This window comes from Carcharodon carcharias, chromosome 2 (genome assembly GCF_017639515.1).
Source record: "Carcharodon carcharias isolate sCarCar2 chromosome 2, sCarCar2.pri, whole genome shotgun sequence".
Taxonomy (NCBI): domain Eukaryota; kingdom Metazoa; phylum Chordata; class Chondrichthyes; order Lamniformes; family Lamnidae; genus Carcharodon; species Carcharodon carcharias.
In genome coordinates this window covers 205,715,170-205,730,034 of record NC_054468.1, presented here as the reverse complement: position 1 = coordinate 205,730,034, position 14,865 = coordinate 205,715,170, and the positions used below count along the sequence as shown (strand labels likewise).

The window sequence follows — 14,865 nt, the reverse complement described above, 5'->3', positions numbered from 1 at the left end:
AGATAACATGTGCCCCCACACAACACCCTGGGATACCCCTCTTCCCCAGGACAGCCCTCACCTTGGATCTTCTTCTCTTGCCTGAGGCCACTTCTTCCCCCTTCTCCAAGCAAGCCCTAACCCTGCATTTATTGAAATGCCACCTCGCCTTATGGCTGGTCTGGTAGGTGGAGGCCTGCCCGTCAGCCCCCCTATAAGTGATGTTGTGCTGCCTGGGAAGCCTGGTGCTGATGACTGCGAGTACTACCTGAAGCAAAGTAGGCAAACAAACCTCGAAGTCCCGAGTGAAGTGCAGCTCGCTGGGTGCACATCGCTATGTACAGTTGTGAAACACACTGGTGCCCGGATGATCCAGCGTGAGGTGATGATTCCAGCAAGTGGGTCTTATAATGATATGCAGATGTATTAAGATGAAATTCCTGCGTGGACAATCGCAAACTCATTTCATGACGTCGTAAAACCAATTTTTGGACTTCCCGCTCATGCCCGCCATGACACCCGACGCCAACTGCACGGAAAATTCCGCTCACTAACTCAAGTCTGGGACACTTTTAATGCAAACACGATATTCCGTGGATCATGACTGAAGGTTATGTCGACAACCTGGATGAGCACATTCTTTGCCCTGAGTATAAACTTTAAGGTTCATTCAGATTAGCATATATTAACTTTGAGTGATGATGCAAAATCTGTGATTTCAAATTATTCATCCATGATGCTGTGGTGTGATTTGCCTCGGTACTGTTGGTGCAAAGTGGTTTCAGCTTCATATCAGTTCTAATCCCATGGAACACAAGTAGGATGTGAAAGCCCCAAATTCACTCCGAAGTGAAGTGAAGTGTTACTGCCTCCTCCAGGGTTTGTTACTTTCCAGTCTTCAGTTGGGTCCTGACTCTGGCTTCAGCTACATAGCTGCAGTGTTGGTGGGAAATGAGAATTGTTTCACATCAATACTGCAGTTCTGGTGTGAATTCACCTTTAGGCTATAAACAAAGTTTATGGGGGACCTGGAATTGAGAAATTACTTTCTAAGTTGTTCACTTAAAGAAGGTTTAAGAACGTGTGATGACCGGGTGAGGAGGAGTGAACTGGCTCTCCTTTATTCAATCCCATCGGTGGGTCGCAACAAAGGCTTTTTAAAATTTTTTTCCCCGTAAATGCCTTTTTCAATCCAAATGCATTCACTTTTTAATAAGCAGCCTATCAAAGCAGGTCTTCTTGAGTCAAAGGATTAATAAGTTTATTAGTTACTAAACGTGAGAAAAAAAAATAAGACGCCAAGGCACACAAACATAGATCTCAGAAGTCAGACTCCAAATAAAAGTTAAAAGAATATATGATTAAGTCTATTGCTTGTCCTTGAGGTGTAGATTGTTAAACGCTGTGGCCATTTGAAGTTAGCTGGTTTCCTTTAAAATCTTGGAGTTTAATTGAAATTCAGGTAACCTTACATTGCTGGAGTTAATTTTGGCTTGAGAGGGAGAGACAGAGATTCCTTACTGCTTCCTTCAGCAGTGTTTCCAGATTACTTTGACTTTTCTCTGTTTCTGGCTTGGTAAAACCAATTCTTAACCCTCCTTTCTGTATATTCCAAGAGGGAATTCGATTAACATGTTTACTTGTTCAAAAACATTTTTGATCTTTTTTCTCAGAAGCTTTTGACACATTTCAAGGTAATAGAAACCAACAGGGGATGAGGTTATTTCATCCTCCACAGGGGGTTTTGAATGTCTGTTGGATATCTGGCTGGTTAACAACTCCCATTGTTTTGACAGAATTACAATTGATTACATCCAGCACTTTAAATTTTTGCGCCTTCTTTTCAAGAATCCCTTCTTGAAGTGGACCTTGACACCCGCCAGGTGTGAAATTCCATGCAACATGTCAGGGCCGGTCTGCAGTGCAATCCATATATAAGAACTTTCCAGAAAAGTGGTCAACTTACAATACCATGCATTTGGTGACTGGTGGTAGCCATCTTTGGAGTGTGTTTTTTCTTTTTAAAAAAAAATCCTCTTTAAATAATTCAATATGTTTTCTGTTAGCTGGTGAAATTATAGGTAGATCTCACTCAGCCACAATTTCCTGTTGTCGTGACAAATGGTTGGTACAACAGCAAGGCCTGCAGGTAGCAGCAAGTATTAAACATATGGGGCAAGGATGTGCAAAAATAATGCTCCATGCACTGCTGAGCTGCTAATCTAAGGGTAGGGAGAAAGGTTCCCCATTGTCCCAGTTGTTCTCCTATATCTCTTAGGGACCAGGTTCACAAAAGCATTGGCAAAGACTGACAGCAGATCACCCAAGTTCTCCATTTACAGCTGAGGCACAAAGTAAAGAGAAAAAGTTTTTTTCTGGACAGTAGTAGCTCTTCATAGCTGAAAGGAGTGTTTACTGTAGCCATATCAAGTAGGTTACAATGCCAACAAGTTCTGCAGCATGATGGGAATGTTTTTCTGCCTTGCCATTTTGAGAGTTTGTCTTGGCAAACTGCAATCCCTCACTGAACATCCTTTTCTACCTCAACTCACGGATTTTTACACAAATGTGTGAAACATTGCTTTTCCTTGTTAACTTTTCACAGTTCAGCTTTGAACACTGACCTCTTTCCTTCCTCCATAATGTACATATTTTTCTGTCCACATTTTTTTTTTAGAAAGAGTAACCATCTAAAAGTAAAATCTAGGTTGGAGTGGACTCTAGAAAGCAGATTATCTAAGGCAGAGGGATAAGCAAGCAGAGATCGCTTAGCTGCCCAGAGATGTTTAAATGAATTCACGAGGGACTCAAAGATGACAGCTCAGCTAATTACTGTTGTAATACAACACCAAATAAAATACTGCTGAGTTTATTAAAGATCACTTATACCCATCATAAAGTTAAAATTACAACACCATAATTAAATAATGTCTCTTATTGTTGCCCTGTTGGAATCCTGTCTTTCAACTATTGCTTATTTTGACAGCTTAGCAATTCATTATATTATCTGGTAAAACTGCTCAATTACTACCACAGAAACAGCCACCATTGCAAAATGATGGCCTTTATCCAACTGAACTTCAAAACAGGGACCATTGTGTGCACTGACTGTCAGCAACAAAGGGTAATGTTTCTTCTGCTATTTGTAGAAAAATCATTAATGCATTCAGGAAGGCTGCACTTGTACAGTCATTTTTGTGTTGGTGCTAGCACATTTGCCTTGACTATAAACGATGCAGATAGACTGCTTCTGCACAAAATGTTTCTGCAATATAACGTTATACACTGCAATTGTGCAAGCTGCACTCCAATTACTGAAAAGAGTAGTTAGTATGTGCCAGACAGGCCTTATTAGCAGCAGAATTAAAAGAGTATTGTGGCTGTCCATTACAATCTGAAAAATTAATCTACATACAATATTTATTTAAATTCGAACTCTTCTGCTTCCCACACCCCCTCAACAAATATTTAATTTGAACAATTTGGCATAACTACAGCCCAGATCAGTTTAACCCTTAGATATTAAAATGCTCAGCACTTCTGGCAGCATCTGTGGAGAGAGAAAGAGAATTATTGGACCAGATTTTCTAGAGGATTTTGGGACCCCAACTTTGAACCCAAATCAGGGTCCTGAGCCTGTCATGTCATTAGCGCATCTGCTGGCACAACCTTCCGGGAGATGACCTTCCAATTGACTATCTCGGCGCTCATTGTTCTGCTAGGGATTGCGAGCAGACACTCAATCCTGCAGGCCCAAAGGACCGACAGCAGTGCCAGACTGGAAGAGACAGGTGCTGCCAGGCCAGGCAGGCGAGTGCAAGGGCGCCTCAACATAGAAGTGAACTCAGTTGCCAGCACTGAAGTAATAAATTAAAGATGCCTGAAACCAGTAGGGCCATCAGGTAGGAGAGGAAACCCCTCTGCAGAGCTATTCACATAAAAGGCTGCACCTTTCAGTCCCATGGCCCCGCCATCAGGGCGTGGAGTCACTAGCTACAATAATCCCCTGGCCTATCCCCAGGAGGCTGCCCAATTGATTTGACAGCCTCCACACATTCTGGTGTCAGTAAAGAACAGGGCCTGCGCAAAATGACCTCTAATTGGGGGTGTAATTGGACTAATTGGCTGCCTGCCTCCATTTTGAGACTTTCAACCCAATTCCCAGTCCACCCCTGGTGAAATTTCCCCCAAGGTGGGAATGCATGGGGCAGCCTTGTGACAGGGTGTGCCCCTATTTTCCAAGGCGTCCAACACCATCAATCCTGTCAACATGGTACCAGAAAAATTCAGCCCAACTTTTCAGGTTGATGACCGTTCTAATGAAAGATCATTGACCTGAAACGATAACTCTGTTTCTCTCTCCACAGATTCTGTCCGGCCTTCTGGGCATTTCCAGCATTTTCCATTTCTCCATCAGATTTCCAGCATCCACAGTGGTTTGCTTTTATATTAACCCTTTAGATCTCGAGAGTTCTCTGTTCCATGGCAGGATCTTATTTTTTGAAAAGAAAGACTTGCCTTTATATAGGACCTTTCATGACCTCAGGGTGTTACAAAGTGGTTTACAGGCGATGAAGTGCTTTATTAAAAAAAGTGTCATCACTGCTGTAATGTAGCAAATGCAGCAGTTAATCTGCACACAGCAAGCTCCCACAAACAGCAATGTGATAATGACTGGATAAATATTGGTCAGGGCAACAGGGAAAACTCCCTTGCTTTTCTTCGAAATAGTACTATAGAATCTTTTTTTACATCCACCTGAGACAGCACACAGGACCTTGCTTTAACATCTTCTCCAAAGGACTGACACTGGCACACTCCCTCTGTATTGCACTGGAGTGAGAGCCTAGATTTTATCTCTGGAGCGGGACTTGAATCCACAAACTTCTGAATCAACAATGAGCGTTGCTTTTTCAGAAGACTTCATATACTCATGGAAGTTTTAGAAGGGAAAGGAAGCCAATTAGCTTTGATGCCTTTGCTGGCACTTGCTTTGTATTTATTCCCATCATCCTCTTTCCCTGTGCCATTTAAGTTTTGTCTTCCTGTCCTTAGCTTTAATAAAAAATAATATTTTGGCAAAGTTCTGTACAGAAGGACACTAAAATGGCAGTGAGACAAGGTAAAACTTTGGGAATAGATAAGAAATTGGTTCAGAGATAGATAACTTAATGCAAAGTCTCTGAACAATGAGGGAAGGTTGAGGAGCCTGGGATTGTTTACTCTGAATGTTCAGTGACGTCATTATTAAAGTATTTAGGATTTAAAAGAGAATAGATTCATTGAACTCTAATAATACGTTTGAGATTGACAGACTCTAGAGCTGAAGCTTAGAGGGGGGAAGTTGAACGGATAGTATCGAATTTATTACTTTATACTAGGAGTGCTGAACATATTCAATGAACTGCTCGGGGAAAGTTAGATAATGTAAAAAAACTTGAGAGAACTTGATCAAAATTTGAGAAATTTAGGTGATTGAAAATTTTTTTTAGGACCAACCAGATAGAATACATCATCTCTTCAGGAAATATACTTTCCTCAGTTCCAAACAACAGGCACCAGTTAGCAAATTTATGTCAGGGTGGAGAGGGTTGAAAATAGTGCTGAAGTGGCAGCCTGAGGCAATAATACTAGGATCATATGGTATCTAATTTCAGGGGGCATAGACTTAAAATATCTTGAGCCCAAATAGTTTAATTGTCAATCACTAGAACCAACTGGAATCACGTTAAGCACTATCAGGTAATGGTCAACATATTGTGCTGTCAATTTGTGACAATATATTAAATATTATCAGGGTTTAAAACCCCATCTGTTCCGCACTCCTGCCATCAACGTTCCCTACCAGTGGCATGCTGTGGTTGCAATAGGTACTATTTACAGGAGAATAGTGGAACCTCTAATCAAAGCTGTAGCAATAAAACCTAAAGGGCTGAATTTTTATCCTCAATGGGGGCAGATACAGAATCTTCCACCGCCAGCTGGCAGGCCTATGTCCACATCTCACCCTTTGGTTATTTTATTATTTTAGCTGGAGGCAGGATAGGGGGGGTGGGGGAATCGCAGGGCTACCCATCCGCAAGCTACAGATAGGCAACTCAGCTAATAAATAGCCTATTAAGGCCTACTGTCTGAGATTGACTGGGATTTTCCGGATGGCCTCCAAACTCCCGAAGGTGGCTGGGAACAGGGCAACAGCCTGGAGAGCGGAAGATGAAGGTCGACACTCCAGGAGGGTTTGGAGGCCCTCACTGCCTGCATGACTTCTGCTGCCACTGGAGGCACCAGTGATGGCCCAGCTGCCTTTTTTTTAATTTAAGAATTTAAAAAGTTGGAGAGGGGAAGCCTCCATCTTGAGGTGCCCTCTCCCTCAATACCTTTAAGGGTATCCTGCTGCTACTTCCAAGCTGGAGGGCCTCCTATTGGCTCCAGCTTCGAGAGCCTGCTGCCATGAATTGGACACTGAGCTTATCCTCTGGCCACTAATTGGCCAATTCAGAGAAAATCATAGATAAGTGACCGTTCCCTACATGGTGCAAGCTTCTGAACCCCTATTGAGCCTGACAACAGTGACCTGAAGTCCACAGGGAAAGTCTTTCCCCTAGAAATTGAAATTATAATGAATAGGAGCTAGCACAGATTCCAAAAGGCAAGGTCATACCTGAACAACTGCATTGAACAAAGATAAAGATAATGCAGTAGGCGTAAAATATTTAGATTTCCAAAGACAGAGGTCAGAGTATGTGGAGTCAGGGGGAAAGTAGAAGAACGGATATCTAGCTGCTACAACAGAGAGATTAAAAGCAGTTATTTGGATTGGCAAATATTAGGAAGATGTTGCATAAAGATTGCTGCAGAAATTGCTGCTGTTTGTCATTGATGTAAACGATTTGGATAAGAATCGAAAGGACAATTTCAAAACTCACAGGAAACACCAAATTGGAGAAGTGTAGTTAATACAGATGAGATCTCCGGGGTGGAGGATTTTAGTTACAAGATTAGGCTGGAAAAGCTGGGCAAATGAGATTATGGGGAGATTTGCTAGAAGTATCCAAAATTTTGACAGGTTTGGATAAGGTAGATAAGGAAAAACTTTCCATTAGCTGATAGTACAATGACTAGGGGACACAGGTTCTGGGCAAGGTTTGAAGGGCAGAATGTGAGGAAGACATTTTTTTATGCAGCCAATGGTAATGGTCTGGAACTGGCTGCCCACGAGGGTGGTGGAAGTGGAAACAATGATTTCAAAAGGAAATTGGGTTGGCATTTGAAGGAAATAAGCCTGCAGGGATACAGGGATTGAGCAAGGGAGTGGGACTGACTGGTTTGCTCTGTGGAGAGACAGCATGGACTCGATAGGCTGAATGGCCTCTTTCTGTGCTGTAAATGACTCTATGACCGTGAATACCAGAAGAAGTTAATAAACTTGCAGGATAGTTGGGCAGCTGGAAAATATGCATCAATACAGCTATGTGCGAGGTAATACATTTTGGCAGGATAAATAAGGAAGCCACATCCTGCTAGGAAAATGTGTCTAAATGGGGTGGAGGAACAGAGGGATCGGACAGTACAGATACACAGAATGCATAGGGATGTAAGTAGTGGTGTCAGGTTGGGGGGAATTCACCTCACCACTTAAAGGAGTTGGAACGCAGCTTGGAAGAGACAGCTCTAAACAGTATTTTTCAATTAGTTACTGGAATATGAATATTGTTTTTCTTTCCAACTGTATGTAGAGAAATAAATGGTCCTTATATACTGTAGGTACACAAATAAATGTCTACATGTAATATAGGTTGATGACTCTTTTTATTTGTGATCCATATGTTCAATGCATGGCATTTTATAAGGAGCGTCTAAAGGAAAAGATTAAACTAATTTGCACATTTCTTTATTTGTCAAATATCTCTGCAACAATACATTAACATGTTAAAATTTAATAACTCTTATTCAGAACCTCCTTCCTAACTTGAATAATGTTACAGTAATTCCAGAATTTCTATAGTTTATTGATCAGAAATAAAAAAAATAGGAGAGCTGTAGCTGATGTAGCAATTTAGAATATTTTACAGAATATAAAAATTACATAAATCCAAATTTTAAAGTTTCACTTTTCATGCATATGACATGCCATACAAATGAATACTGTAATTTTCAATTTTCTCCAGGAATGTTTCTTCAGAATAAGCTGAAGTAGACATATCTCACTGTTTTTAATTGAAAAGACTAAATGCATTGCTCTCGGTCCCTGCACCAACTCTCTTCCTTAACTACTGACCCTATCCTTCTCCCTGGCAACAGTCTGTTCACAATCTTGGTGTCACATGTGATCTTGCGATGAGCTTCCGACTGCTAAGAATCATGCCATCTCTAAGACAACCTATCCCCACCTCTGTCATACTGCTTGACTTCGCCCATTTCAGCTCATCTGCTACTGAAACCCTCATTTGTGCCTTCATTACCTCTAGGCTTGATTCTTCCAACAAATCTCTGGCTGGTCTCCCACATTCTACCCTCCATAAACCTGAGGTCATTCTAAACTCTGTTGTCCCTGCCTCAACTCGCAACAAGTCCCAATCCCCTACTGCCCCTGTGTTTGCTGACCAATATTGGCTCCCAGTCAAGCAATGTCTTGATTTTAAAATTCTTACTTTCTTGTCAAATCCTTCCATGACCTATTCCCTCCCTTTCTCTGTAATCTCCTCCAACTCCACAAGCTTCTGAGATGTGTGTGTGTGTGCTCCTCTAACTCTGGCCTCTTGTGCATTCCCAGTCATAAGTGCCATACCACTGGTGGTCATGCCTTCAATTGCCTAGACTGCAGGCTTTGGAATTCCCTCCCTACAACTCTCTGCCTCTCTACCTCACATTCCTAATTTAAGCCACTTCTTAAAACTCAGCTCTTTGACCAAGCTCTAGGTCCTCCAACATAATCTCACCTTATGTAGCTCAGTGTCATACATTGTTTTATAATGCTACTTTATAAAGCCTTGGAACTTTATGTTATGTTAAAGGTGCTATATAAATTGATTATATTGACTGCTCTGAAAAATATAACTTTCCATTTGTAAATAGGAGTGAAGACAACCACCTTGCAAATGATATGCTAGGTATGCTTCTGGAATGACCATTTTTTCAGTTAATAATACGTTTTCAGATTTAGAGGATGGAATTCATGCCCTTCCATGTGGCGTTTGCTGGTGGTGAGGCATTTAATGAGGGATGGAGGGTGGCAGGCAGGGACCCACCACCTTCCTGCCTCCACCCAAATTCAGCCCATGGTGGGAAGGCCTTCCTGCCCCACTGCCAATCGAAGCCCTTATGTGGCCAATTAATTGCCAGTATTGATCCAGCAGTGGGTAGGGGGCTTGCCATGCAGGCAGCAGAACAAGCAAACCCTGTTGGGGTTGTGTGGAGACTCCAGGAGGGAGGGATCCCTTGTCTAAAGGCTCTCAGTGTCTGATATAGGGACTGGCATCAGTAAGGCATTGGGCTGATAGCCACTCCCTCCCACCATCACTTACCTCTGGCCTGGGATCCTAGAACTATCTTAGATGGGTGTTAGCCCGCAGTAGCCACCGTCTCCCTGGTGGCACTGCCGATCAATAGAGCTGCCGGTCTCTGACTGACCAGCAGCTCTTGGTGGGAGGGCACATCCCAGAGGAAGGCCCACTGCTGGCCTGTCAAGCACCTGAGTGGAACAAGATGTGCGGGCCTTCCCTAAACGAGGCGACAGAGACTTCCACCGGCTCTCCAGGCAGCAGCTGAAATCCCCCTTGTCTCCACAAGTTTTCACCCATAGTGATGGGTAGAGACTGACAATTTTAGTTAAGGAACTCAAGACCTCAGATTCTCAGAGATGCACAGGCATTCAATAGAAACAATCATTAAGATATATTTCAAACTCAGAAAATGTGCAAATATGCCCATTTTCTTGTAAAGTTGTACTCTTTTGTCCATTACATTACAAGTCTCATTTTCAGTAGTACATCATCAGTTTAGTGGAGAAAGCAAAACAGTGGCTGAAACAAATAGCTGGAGCAGCCTAATTGGTTCCTTTTCTGTTGTTCTTTTATTGGTATATTTGGCTGATTACTCAAGCTTGATTAATTGTTTTGAAACACTCAGTTCCTCACTCGTATTATTTCTACTCACTCAGTATTTCATTCACATTTCCCCTAACTCTTCAATCGTGACTTGCTGTGCTTGTATGAGTATAAAAATTAATCAAGTGGAAACCTGACAAAGAAATTTGCACAAGAGTACGACAATCCTAATACCCATTGCATGTGAGGCAAGTAATATGTTAGATTCAAAACAATGAAAATGGGCATGAATTTTAGCCCTGATGGGGGCAAAGACAGAGGCAGGCAGGGCTGAAAATTTACACCGCTAGCTGATGTGCCAGCACCATCCCACCTCCAGTCCATTTTCCTGGAGGTGGGATGGGGGTGGTGGCAGGGCTACCTGTCCATAAGCTGTGGTAACCAATTAGCAAGAACTAAAGGCCAATTAAGACATGATCAGAGGCTGACTGGAATTTGCCAGTGCTCCAGAGGCGCTCAAAGTCATAGAAACATAGAACATTCGACCTATTGTATCCGTGCTGACTCACTGCAAGACAAACTCAGCTACTCCCACTTCCCCCGTAGCCCTGCAAATTTTTTATCTACAGGTGCTTAACCAATGCTCTATTGAAAGCCACAGTTGAAAGTGCCTCCATGGCACCCTCATGCATTGCATCCCAGATCTCGCTTTGCAGAAAGGTTTTTTGGGTCAACAGTGGTGCTTTTGCCATTCACTTTGGTCTGGTTCTTGAGCTTCCGCCAATGGGAACAATCTCTCTCTACCTAGTCTGTCTAGATGCCTCATGATTTTGAAAATATCCATCAATCTCTCAACCTTCCTTTCTCTAAGGAGAACAACCCCATGCCTTAATCCCTGCAACCCTGGCTACAGCTGCAGATCACCCTGTGCAAAGGTTCAATTCAATTCAAAGCAAATGACTCAAATCCTGTTTACTACAAGCAGTTGGCAACAGTAGTACAGTTGCCACCCTTTCATTTTTGAACCAAATAATCCAGTTTAGGGCTGCTCATCTTGTAATTTTCAGAATAGAAAAAAAGCAACAAAAGTCAGTTTTTCTTTAAGTATCCATGACTTTAAAACAAATGATCTACAAGTGTGACAGAAGTGGTCTTATCGTGCATGCACCGGTGAGTCAAGATTCTAAGTGGAAGCAATATTTACCTACTATTAAAAGGGGAAACTTGTAAAAATGTACTAACAACAGGCCCTAACTGCACAGGCCTCTGTTCCCTCCAATTTCAGTGGATCTGTCAGAAACATCAGATACGAAATTGAGTCTTTATAAAAGATGTTAAAGTGTTCTTAACCACTGATGTGAGACAAAATTAAAAATCACAAAGTGACACAGACCAACTGATAAGATACAAAATCATTTCAACCATCTGCTGTTTTCTAAACAAGCTTTAGTGAAAAAAAAACTAAATAAATGATTCTAAGATATTGAAAAATAAATCATTATTCCTAACCATGCCCTTGGTTTGGACTTAAATAATGGGATTTCTCTTAAGGAACTCATTGATAGGAGCATCATGATTTTGTAATAATGCAAGAAGATTGTGGATTTGAGATCGTATTTTTTTTGCAGTTAAGACTGGAGAAAACAGGGCTTTTCAGGCTGGAATCGGGAGTTTGAGATGTGGAACTGGATTTAATGGGGTCTAGCGGGGGTCTCACCCACTGGATGGAGAACCGGCAGGGCGCCCCCGTCAGTCCCACAAGGCAGGCACAATGAGATTACGTTCAGTGGTCACTGGCAGGCCTTCCCCGGGATTCAGGGCCCTGATAGAGGAGGTCCTGCTCCTAAAGCCAGCTCTTAATTGCCATTGGCACTAGTGGGAGCAACGGCAACTGCTGTCAATGCACACACCAGAATCCCAGGATCGCCAAAGGGCTCTAGGCCAAAGTTGAGTGAGGTCGAGTTGGGGATCACAGGGTTGGAGGCATAGGCAAGGGTTTGGCCATCCCAATGTCAGGTCCCTCAATTGGGGACAGAATGCTTGAGAATGAGGGATGACGTGCCCCCCATCCCACGAACCCCCCTCACCCTGGAAGGCCGATGGCAAACCCAACTGGATTTGCTAGGTGGCCTTCAGGAAGGGTAGGAAAGCTATGTGGCTCCCATTTAATCCATGGGCCGCCACTGAATAGTGGTGGGCTCTGGGATAAAGTTTTCCTGCTCTCTCTCCAGCTGCTTGAGCTTTTGTCATTAGGGTTTAATGCTCAGCCCTGCTCCTCGAGTGCTCAAGCTCATTATTGTGCGCGGCTTGTTTATTGCATGTGTGGGTCATTCCAAATAGTTGCGCAACCATCTAGATGTGGAACATTGTTGGAGGTGTGTGGGCTGTTTCTCTAGTCCTTCTCATGCCTGTTTGACTGATGCAAGGAAATCCAAGAGTAAGGTAAGAGCGTAGGAACTGCTAGACAGAACAGCCAAAGTCCATTTAGTTTGCCTTCTACCAACCTGGTAGCCACATGATATAAAAATGGTGTTATTGATTGGTCATGGTAATTAATATCTAACAATTAGTCCATAATATGAAGCAAGGAAAACACCCAATAGTGGAGAGTTTTGGGAACAATAGTGTCATGAAAATATAATAATTGTCATATTATTATTGTGATTTATTGTAAAGGTAGGTTAATAGTGGGGTTTGGATTAGTTTCTATGTGTAGGTGTGTGTATGTGGGTTTTAATTGAAATGCAGGCAGCTGGTCTAGAAGAGAAGCTAGATTTGAAATGCTAAATACGTAAACACGGCTGAAGTTTTAGAATGTGAGGTGTGAAGAACATTTGCATTTTTAGATAAACTTGAGTAGTGAATTTCAAAGAGATGGTAGGTTGTTACACCTAGCTAACAGAGGCTAAACCAAACATGTGTTTATTTTTTCCAAAGATTACTAATAATGAGTACTATGAAAGATTTATATTATGGAAAAAGTAAAGTTGCAAAGTCATATTGGGACAATGGGATTAATATTAAAAAGGGAGAAACTGTATAAAGGAAATGAGGTTATGTGTAAGAAGGCGGCATTCTAATATCTAACAAGTGCGAAAACCCTCCAGTCTCTATGTACCAAGCTGCTGCCTCCAGGAACTGAAGCTAAGATAATTCATTTTAAATGTCACTGTCCAGGATATTGTGTGCTTTGCCTGGGTCTGTTGAAATCTATCTTGTTTTACTGTTCCCTTAATGGAGGTGTAACTGGGAGTTAAATTAATTAGGGGAGCTAAGAGTTATCATAGTAATAATTTACAGACCTTTGTATGTGCTTAAAATAATTTCTTTTATTAATAAATGCTTAATTTAGTTTTGTAAAAAACCTCTAAGACTCGGTGGACTTATTACTACTGAATTCAAGGTACACATGTCGAAATAAAAATACAAATTGCAAAAACAGTTGTGGCAGTTGTTTCAAGTTTCCCTCTGGGATTTGAGCAGCTCAGCATTCACCATCTGCCGTGCTATAACAATAGATACAAGGTCACTTTCTCCCAAGCTTACTATACTTGACATATGTTAAGTCTTAAATTACCCATATATGCATCCCCAAATATTATTTTCTGAAAGCAATACATGTAAATTGCTTTTGAATGAATCAATACTAATTACTTCCACTGTCTCCACTGATTCCATAGATGATGGGATGTGGATGGAAAGGTATCAATCACAGAAACCTGAGCATCCCATCAAATATGAGCAATTAATATATGAATAAATTACATTATATTAATACCTGACGTTTTCTGGGTATTCATTGACTGCCATGTTGATGACTTCCAGAGCACGTTGATAATGCTTTTTGGCAGAAAACAGAAGTGCCAGCAAGTGGAGAGAATGCATGTCATCATTCCTGAGCTTAAGTGCTACGTGTAACTGTTCAATAGCTTCAGAGATCTGCAAAACAAATTTAAACACACCAAAAATATTTACAATAGACCAGTTGCACAGGCAATGAAAAATCTAGGTCTATTATTGTTAAATTCTGGACTGTAAAATCCCACCTTAGATTACAGTAAGTCTCGGGTTAAACTTTCATCAGAAACGTATCATCATCAGAATAACTCATCTACTTTTTTTCTGAAAGTCCGAAAAGTTGTAATAAGCAAGAGTCACCAAGGACAGTTTTGCCAAAAATCCGTCTGAAAGAACTTCCAGATCGATTATGGCCAGAATTCTGTTAGATCAGCAGTGTCGAGATCTTTTCGAATTTTATCCTTTTAAAAGAAATGTTCCCATACCCCAGCCTCTGCAGGGGACTGTGTTTGTTTTGTCCTGTTTTGTGTGTGTGCGTGTGTGTATGGGGGTTCAAATATCTATGTTTTATAAAGGAGAAAATCGCTACAATTCTAAACTACAATTTGTATGTTAACCAGTTTTATAACTTGTTTTTAAAAAGAAGTTTGTTTTATAATAAGTCAATGTTTTTGTGTTTACTGGTTAGAGTCTTTTTATGCTGGGAATAGCGGTGACTAAGGTAAATAATTCACCAGTTTTATGGGTGAATTAAACATTTAAACTGTTGTTACGACCTGTGGAGAAGTGGAGCTAGAATTGACTGCGCACTCTCCCATCACGGTCCGTAACATACTGTTCACCTGGTCTAGTGTCACATGCAATGATTCTTCACTTATTCTTCCATATGGTAAACTTCTAGCTAATAAAGAGGAAAAAGGCAGGAAGGGGCAGCTTTAAGGAGGGTCAGCTTAGGGCAGCTAAGTGGCATCAGCAGAGGATTGAGAAGATATCTGTTGCCACCTGATGTAAACCATGGGGGAGGAAGGGGCAGAAGATGAAA

The 14,865-nt window shown here is 41.6% G+C and overlaps 1 protein-coding gene across 9 annotated transcripts in view; it reads right to left on the bottom strand.

Moving 5' to 3' along the window:
- LOC121272215 (tetratricopeptide repeat protein 7A-like) overlaps positions 1–14,865 on the bottom strand; it is a 319,628-nt gene that overhangs the window by 141,260 nt on the left and 163,503 nt on the right. For all 9 annotated transcript variants that reach the window (XM_041178745.1, XM_041178766.1, XM_041178758.1 and 6 more), the window contains one exon: positions 13,804–13,964. In XM_041178745.1, coding sequence (XP_041034679.1) covers positions 13,804–13,964 — 161 coding nt within the window. The remainder of the gene's footprint in view (positions 1–13,803; positions 13,965–14,865) is intronic.